Source organism: Limulus polyphemus, unplaced genomic scaffold, assembly GCF_000517525.1.
Source record: "Limulus polyphemus unplaced genomic scaffold, Limulus_polyphemus-2.1.2 Scaffold517, whole genome shotgun sequence".
NCBI classification, from domain to species: Eukaryota; Metazoa; Arthropoda; class Merostomata; order Xiphosura; family Limulidae; genus Limulus; species Limulus polyphemus.
The window spans coordinates 267,594-277,415 of NW_013666127.1; the positions used below are offsets into that span (position 1 = coordinate 267,594).

At 32.9% G+C, this 9,822-nt stretch overlaps 1 protein-coding gene across 1 annotated transcript in view; it reads left to right on the forward strand.

Annotated features, from left to right (window-relative positions):
• LOC106458795 (zinc finger protein 184-like) overlaps positions 1-2,330 on the forward strand; it is a 10,289-nt gene extending 7,959 nt beyond the window's left edge. The window contains exons 2-3 of the mRNA XM_013918344.1: positions 1,302-1,615; positions 1,981-2,330. Coding sequence (XP_013773798.1) covers positions 1,302-1,615; positions 1,981-2,330 — 664 coding nt within the window. The remainder of the gene's footprint in view (positions 1-1,301; positions 1,616-1,980) is intronic.
• Positions 2,331-9,822: the final 7,492 nt, after the last annotated feature.

Genomic DNA, 9,822 nt, shown 5'->3' on the forward strand with positions numbered 1-9,822 from the left:
CATATAATCACTAGAAGGTTGTTCTATGTAACGTTTTTCCGTTGTTTAAATGTAAACATATAATCACTAGAAGGTTGTTCTAGGTAAAGTTTCTCCGTTGTTTAAATGTAAACATATAATCACTAGAAGGTTGTTCTAGGTAAAGTTTCTCCGTTGTTTAAATGTAAACATATAATCACTAGAAGGTTGTTCTAGGTAACGTTTCTCCGTTGTTTAAATGTAAACACATAGTCACTAGAAGGTTGTTCTAGGTAACGTTTCTCCGTTGTTTAAATGTAAACACATAGTCACTAGAAGATTGTACTAAGTTGATACTCTTGAAATCATTGTTGTATAACTCAAACAATAAATACAATTGACTGAACGTTTCTTTATGTTATGATATGATACAATGTCATTCCTTCCTGACGTATTATCAACTTATTTTAAATTAGTAATCCTAAAAACTTGTGAGTGGTAGCAAAAAATAATGTAATAACCCAACTATATCTGCTTTTTCCATGCTTAATAGGCCGTTCATCCAATATCAGGACTCATTAGGACGGCTGGGATATAACTGACAGTGGTAGTTGAGACGCTATTTATATTCGGTTAAGGATTAATAACACAATATTATTTAATTATTTTAACACCAATTATTATTTATTATCATTATTGATTTACTTATTTGATTTTTCTTTACTCATCATTCAGAAGAACTGGCGAATTAGAAAGCTATCATACTCAAACGCAAGTATAACATCGGCAAAACCCGCAAGTACAAATAAAAAAAATTTGAAATAGGTGCATGTGGTAAAGATTTTTTATTATAGGATTTAACTTTGAAGATAACCGTTCGATCTGAAGGTAAACTCAGCGTATGTTTGTATTTTTTTTAGATATATAATTGATACACATACAAGTTTAAACTGTACATTAAATCCAATGCCTCAAGCCTATTACCTAACGCCATAATGTCCAAACTATAAAAAACCAAATAACGCCGCAATAACTTGATATAACAAAAATTGTTTTCTGCATTTTATTGAATTGCTACAATGGATAAAAAAGGCAATTACAAGTGTTATTAAGATAAAATTCATTTACAATTCAGGATAACTATGCTTTACCTTAAATACTCGCTAGTTGACGATTAAGTTCACGAAGGAGAAACTCATTCACAAAATCTCTATAATAATTGGATATATTATATGTGTTAAAACTTTACAGAAATCAATGCGATGTGTATGAAATGAAGGGTATGTAATCCTATATTTCCCCCTTTTTAGGTTATATTCATATTATCAAACTTTGATGTTCAGGGGACCTTCTGTACATCTACTTGGTCCACCACATTCCACATCAAACACCATAACAACTACGGAAGTGAGCAACACAGAAATGAAAACCCAAAACCATTTATTAAGCTATCAGTCTGACAACAAAGAATTGAAGAATTTGCCAATTCGGAAACGTATTAGTCACCTTTTTGGATCACAAGGTGCAATAAAAACTTCCAGCGCGGAGTTCCAGGAAGAAACTACTTCTCTTAAAACATCTGTATTTTTAAGTAACCCTGAAACAAATGAGGGTAGACTTGCAGAGGAAGAGAAAATGGAAGAAATACAACACAATGGTTAGTTTTTATGAGTTTTCTTGACCAGAATTTACTGTATAATGTTTATGAAAATGTGCCTGAAGTTAATAGTTTTGTAAGAAGTGATATTTGTACATTAATTGATAGATATAATAGATGATTTTCGTGATAACAATTGAAACTTTATATATAACTGATTTCACAGGCATATATTATTACTATCAACGTTGTGATATTTAGTAAACAATAAACCACGCTTTATAAGTAGTTTTCAAAGAATAAACTAGTACGTTTTGGTTATCAATAACTTTTAATGTGAACGTGTTTATGGTTGTTGTGCTTTTGTTAATGATTAAGCTATCACAAAAAGTAATTAACTTACTTGTATTTTCATTTTATTTCAGGTATTTCTACTGGCTTTCCGTGCACTCACTGCGATAAGATTTTTTCAAAGTTTGGTCAGCTTCGGATACACCAACGCCGCCATGCGAGTAAAAGGAGTAGCAAATATCAGTGTAAAGTGTGTGCCAATTCGTTTGTACAGAGGTCATCTTTGAACACACATTTGAGAATTCACACAGGAGAGAAGCCTTATCAGTGTTCGTGTTGTACAGAAAAATTTGGTGATTTTTCAACGTTCACAAAGCACAAGAGAATTCACACTGGAGAAAGACCTTATTCGTGTCCAGTATGTCAGAGGGCATTCTCTCAAAGCGGAAACATGCATAGGCATTTAAAAACAGTACACCGTTAATATTCAAATAATATTGGTTACAATTTCTGTCTCTTATAAAAGACACTATGAAGTTTATTGCCTCTAGCAACCTGAATCTAAAAATGTAATTGAAAGTTTTCTATCGGGTCTACATTCCTACAGATCAAACATTTAGTTTTGTTTACGTAGAAAGTCATTTGGTTGGGCTATTATGATTATATTGAAACAAAATTACCAACATGGCAGTCTTTTTATAAACAGTTTATTGATTATATTAAAAGCAAAGTACAAACAAAGGTGACTACATCAGCTTTTATGGTGTACAGTGAGGCATGAATGTATGGTGGGAACAAGTTCAGTACACATAACGAACATCCTGTATATTCGTACAAGACATTTCACTACTTGCTAAATGTACATAATATTTTCTTATCAATTTTTATTGGATACAATGTTATTATTACGTGTGAACTAATTATACTATATAAGAAATTTATCTTATAAATACCTGCAACTATGTATGTAATCTTGAAGACTATATGTGATACAAAGAAATCAAATACATTTTTTTAAAGTCTTCTTATACCTGATAAAGTTTAGCTACTTTTCCCGAGAGAAAAAATTTATGTCAAATAATTTTGTCTTGTGAGAAACAAGTCTTCCGATGATATATATGTATTTTTGAGATTTTCGAATAGTTATTAAAAATAAACATTATAAATTTGTACAGAGTACGTCGTTTATATAAGACAAATAATAACAGTTCAGCCATATCAACAATACCTAACCTAACATAACCTACAAGTGACGTAAAGAAACCTTTATGAGCCTTATTTCTATCATTAAGACAAGTTAATCATAAGTGACGTAAACAAATGTTTATAAATCTGTTTTACTACTGACACACCAATCGAACGATAAACATGTTACTTTAACCAATGGCAGACCTGATGGAAATAACATATGCACTGCAAATAAAAACACAAAAGTTCAAACTCAAAATAAAACAAAATGGTTTAGTACATTCGTCTTTAGATTAATTAGTACGTGTTTTTTTTTATTATTTGCTATTTTCAATCTCTGAACGGTACGTTATAAGACACGTGCATTAATTAGAGGCCAGGTCAGAGACCCCAAGCTGCAGGCAGGCATAGCTGTCCGTAACCAGAAACAGCTGACGAGATAGAGGTCAACTAACAGCAGCACCACTCCATCTGCATTGCTATTCTTAACAGAATAACGCAACTGACTCACTTTATAACACGCCCTTAGATAGTGTTCAATGCAAAGGGTGTTCGGTAGCATATCACAGGTTCAAATCTTACACCTTCTGTCTCCAGCACAGCATACTAAGTTACTGAGCCACATCTGACCCCAGTTCGTGTCATTTTTAACCTGACTATATTTTGTGTTTTAATGGATATTATGTATTTTCTAGGAGTGGTATCGTTCTATTTTTTTCTTTTTCTGTTTTTGATGTGTATGTACGATTTGAATAAACGCAGTTTAGACGTTTAGCGTGGATTATTGCAACGTACAAAACGTTGAATGTAATATTTGAGGTAAATCAGAAGAAGGTAAAGGTGATTTATTTATTTCCTTTCTTAATCCATTTGCGAAAATTATAAAAGAAATGCCATTTTAATTCTAAAGTTATGCTGGTTATATATCGTTAATAATGAATCACTGATCTTAGATAATTATACTAGTACTCAAAAAATGTGTTATTGTAGTTAGCTGAAGTCAGTTTAAGCTCGGAATTGTGATGAAATTGTGTCTCAAAAATGCCAAACGTTGGGTTCCCAAAAATGAATTAAAATTTCTGAGAAAGTCTTTAAACGCAGCTTCCAAACCTGACCTTCTCATATAGCACATGCAACACCTATTATAGGCTTCTAGTTTCACTGCGCCACGTGCGCAAATAAAACGAATTCACTTATTTGTCGTACGAGATTCCCCAGATGTTACTGCAGCGATAATGTTAAACTTAGGACCCATCAGTCGTGCTTGGCGAACTCTTCGTGAACAATCGTCATAGGGTCAAAAATCAAGGTTGTCTGCTCATAATGAAAGGGTTATTTATAATAAGGAAACTAGGTTAAATCGACAACTACTGAACCCCATTAGTAAATAAATATATTGTTTACAGTCCTTCTGAAAAGTCTCAAAAAGAAATTCGATGTTTGCACAATAAAACAATTTTCTTCTTCATTGTCTGCATCAAGCAACCTTTCTATCGTTATAAGTGTGGTTTGTATGAAGACAGACGTTCTTTAATATTTTGCGAGAAAGTTAGAATACGATTTGGAATTTAAGCTATGATCCTTTGTTCAAGTTACTGCGAATTTTGCAGTACAGCATAATTCCTTCACGAAACTCTGTTAAATGTTAGGCCTCCGAGTTGACACTGGAACAGATTTACATGAGGAAAATACATTAAATAATTTCAATTTATGTCATTGTTTCAAGGAAACAATAAATGTTACTCATGGCACATGATATAAGTTATACTACAGGTATAAGTAACTAATTATTAGGACATCTAAGATATTTCACAAGTTATTTACTTAGACTTGAATTCTATTACTTATTATATAGCACTGAATTTAAAGTTTGAGCTAGATTTGTGTACTAATAATCCATTTATAGAAATAACTAATCTACGCCATGCCTTACATCCTTCTTTTTCTTGCTTTGATTATTTTTTGTTCAAATTGTGTGTGCTGAGGAACATGTTTTGGTTCTCAGCGTTTTATATTTCTGCAATTTTAAGTAGTAATTAGACCCCGCATTGGGTAAGCAGTTATCTGAGAACATTAAAATTTGGGGCTCGATTTGCCGAGATAGACAAAGCACAGATAGCCAATTGTGTAGCTTTGCGCTAAAACAAACGTTGTTATTATAAGGCCATGCACAAGAATAGGTTTAATCTTCTAGGCTGAGAATTACTGTGCTTTGAAACTAAGTATGTTATTTCAAAGAGAGTTCAGAGAATGGTGTAAATATTCTTTCGTTGTTTGTGTTTTGAGATAGTGTTTCGTTTCATGTTGAATTCATCTTTAGGGAGAGCAATGATATGAAGCCTGAAACGTCTACTGAAAATGCAAAGAAAAGACAGGATAAGCCCCTAGGAAACGTGAGGTCGTTATATACCTGTCACTGGTCAGGTGGATTTTCCTTCGATATTAAAACTTACCAGGTTGACTGAAGCTTACTAAGAAAACACACAGTAAAATATGAAGTCTTATCACAATTAATGTGACGTCTTAAGACACTTAACAGATATAATGAGCCTTTTCACTATATATATATATATATATATACCAAGTTGTCGCTTTGCACCCTAAAGAAATCATGTTACTTGAAAAACTTATATTTTATTCTGATATTAATTGGTGACTGAACACTGAAGTACTGTTATATACATCATCAATCACATTCGTGGCAGGCCCCAAAGACAACCCGGGGTGATCAGAAACTTTTGCTTCTTTTCACCCCGCGCGGTGAAAAGGATAATGTCAAACGCATACATATATATATATATATACCATACGACTTACTAGCTATTTTTATACAAAATACAGGTTTCGTAGGGTTGGATTGCTTAATTCTTTCTGTCTACTCTGCTAATTAACATTTCAATTAAGCGCACATTAACAAACGTTCGTTGGTTATCTGGTTGAAAAGAACATTACTTTAGAAATACAAATTTATTTCCTCAAACGTATTAAAACCATATTTAGCCATAAATTTCGATAAAACATTTCAGAAAATTAAAAAATGGGGAATTCTTAACTTTAGTCAATATGTGAACGATACACCTATAAGCTTCTAGAAGCTTTCGAAACCAAAAATACACGAAACTCGGGAAGTCTCTGATGTTAGTGAGATTTAAAAAAAAATCAAGAGGAGAAAATGACTGAGTAATTTTTAACTTGGATAATATTATATGTATTGCCAGTTAATACAAGTGAAGTTAGAATGATTAGTTATTAATATTTTCCGATGTTTGATTAGAAGAAAACTGGATTACTAGCGAAATAAAAGAGAACACAATGAATAAATACCATAAACTTAAAATGTTTTAACTGACAAATGGGATCAAAGATTTGCATAACTATAGGAAATCTAGATATTTGATTAAGAAATCAAAGATGGCTTATTAGAAACAAATGGACATAACATTAAAACTAACAGATATTAACGATATTAAAATATGGATTATGCATTTCAATAATATTTTGTTAAAGACTATGAGAACCATCTTAACAGTGGAACTGAAGAAATGGCTCTTGGCATAGAGGTATATAAGGTATTCATGACATCGAACCAGTGCTCTGTTGCTAATATATTTTTAGGGTGTATTTATAGATATATTGGTTAAGAGTAAAAAAGCGATTCTATTTTATACTATACATAAAACTAGTTAGACATTATTTGGAATACTGCATACAGTTTCGGTCATTTTATCAAGTAAATATACTAACTTACTGCAAAGAGGACTGTAAGGTTATTTAGGGGATGAAATGGTTATCTTATTGGGATAGAATAGGATCTTTCAACATATTTTTTTCTTGAGAAAAAGGTAAGAGGAGTGAAATTTACAGGGTTATATGGGGGGACTGATAAGATAAAGGTCTCTGATTTCTTTGTGCTCTATTATGAAGACAGTAGGACGAGAGGACAAAAATTTAAAGTTTGGAATGTAAGCTAAGCTCTAGTTAAGGCAGTTTTATTTTTCAAACAGGGTGATTATCTTATGGAATGGGTTGCTATTTCTAGCTGGCACTCTACACTAGTTAAAAGGGGAGAAGCGATTTCCTGAAAAATAAAAAAACTAATCTTGAAAAATAAAGACCCGAAGAAGGAAGCCTTTCAAAATGTCATAAGACCGTAAAAAAAACTGTTTCCTGAGGCAGTCGCTGCCCATTGTGTTGCATTTCACTCATCCATAGATATAATATCTATCAAAACATGTAAATGGTAGGGGATTTACATTTACTCTTTTCTCAAGGGTTTGTCAGACTAAGTGCTCCTTTGTTGTTTGTATGTTATGTAAGTTTGTCGATAAAAAAAGAGTATTCATAAAATGTATTAACAGCAGCAACGCTACCACTTCAGTGTTTAATGTATATTTACCATGTACATTTTAATAGCATCAAACAACATCACTATACAAAATACGTTGTTACTAAAGGTAGTTGCTAACATAACACCACAAGTTATTCTACTAGTATATTAAATACATTCAAAAACAAAAACCAAGTTTGTAAGAAAAAAAACCGGGCCAAGAACAAACAAACAAAATATGAAACTCATCATTTCTGTGAGAAGTACAAAGTTATTGTTATAACGGTTTCTTTCTTGGGGCGAGTTAATTTCGATTATACAGTAAAAAGAATAATATATAGGTTAGTCAACCCTATATATATGTATATATATATTTTTTTCACTGACAGGACTGAATTCACAGAAGTCAAAAATACAACAATTTCATAGAATTGCCAATTTTTTCCCGTTCATAAAGAACTTCACTTATCTTTAGGACTTCATTGAAACATAGCTTCAATATTCCAACTGGACTAACTCACTATGTAACAGAAACAAGCACAATGACTAACAAAGTTGCTAACTCAATAATCAGTTATCAAATGTTACAAACTTGTAAATAAGTAATGATCTACTATAGCCTAACTCGCATTTATATACTGCTCAAGTCGTTTCCTAAACTTTCCAGAAGGTTTTATTCATTAAGCCTGAAAACTAAATCTGGCTAACCAACAGTAATATGTAATAAATTCAGTATTATATGGCCTTAAACAGCTATGTACATCTCAGCTACATATAGAAGGTCCTAAAAGGCGCTTGACATAACCAGAATGTCGATACACGTTTAAAAAATATGCTCAAAATATTCGCCCTGAATATCGATAATGTAAATCCTTAATTCAGGTCACCCCCTCACTTTCACCAACGTTATAATGTCAATCGACACTTGGGACACTGTGTAGTTTATAAGTGGAAGATGAGTGTTTTGGAAAAGTAAAAAATTAAGGGTGTTTTTTATTAGCAGTAATTTCTACTTTGACTTCATGAATAACATCATTTTAATTACATTGAACTATTAATGGTTTTACTTTTAGGGGTAACTATTATGCCCACATCCTGTAGTGGGTAGTGAGTGGAAGTGGAGTTTGGAAAGCAGTGTTGGCGCGGTTATTTTTCCGAGAAATATGGTTTTGTTTTTTGTATTTTTTCATCATTGTTATATAGTGTTGAATATTCATTTTCCTATGTACTTTAAATTTAGTTCGTTGTCTTCATTTGTAAATATATATATATTTTTACATATGGATAATGGTTTGTCTGTACAGAGAGATTTACTATATTTGTATCGGGCCAGGAGTGCCCTAATGGTTAAGGTACCGAAATTTGAATTCAAGTGTCCACGTTTCGTGACCCATTGCTGCAAGATCGCGTTTCGCGCTTTTAGGCAGTGAATGTGTTATAAGAGTGGTAGTCAAATCTCAGCATTCGAGTATGTGATTACAATAGTCCAAGATTTGATAGTGGGTGTTGTTGATTGGCTGCCTACCCTCTAGTGTATCAGTTCAAAATTGGGCCTGGCATGGCCTGGTGGCTAAGTTGCTCGACTCGTCCTTTTCGCTGTGGAGGCGTTATAGTGTAATGTAAATCCCACAATTCGTTTATATAGAGTTGCCCAAGAGTTGGCGATGGCCGATGTTGACCAGCTGTCTTTCCTCTAGCCTATCACTTGAAAAATGAGTAACTTTGCGCGAAATTCAGCAAAACAAACATACTGCTCAAAAGTAACTTTGCACGAATATCCGAAAGTGCATAACAGACAAATTATAATAGGGCAGATTACTTTTAATCAGAGATGCCACTGATTTTTTGCATATTTTTGTGCTTAACAATGATTATGAATATCATGAATATCCAACAGTTTTTTTTCTAATAATACCTTGTGTAAGTCACTGAAAGATAACTTTAATTATGCATCTTATGTAAAAATACTTGGCTTAACTGTCACAGAATGCTCGAAATAGTAAAGTGAAAAAGATGACAATTTATTTTTCTAAAGTTTATGCGCACGACATGCTTGGGGTCACTTGAAGTTGTGCAATTAAGGATTATAAGCAACTAATATTCTCACTGAAGGCCCGGCATGACCCGGCTCGACTCGCAATCTGTGGGTCGCGGGTTCGAATCCCCGTCCCACCAAACATGCTCGCTCTTTCACACGTGGGAGCGTTATAATGTGAACTTCAATCCTACTATTCGTTGGTAAAAGAATAGCTCAAGCTTTAGCGGTGGGTGGTGATGACTAGCTGTCTTCCCTCTAGCCTTACACTGCAAAATTAGGGACGGCTAGCACAGATAGCCCTCGTGTAACTTTGCGCGAGATTCAAAAACAAACATACCAAAACGTTTTTTAAGGGAAACTTTGTAAACATAGGTTGGTCAAAAATATCCATTTTATTTTTACAATTTAAAACTATTTTCTTCA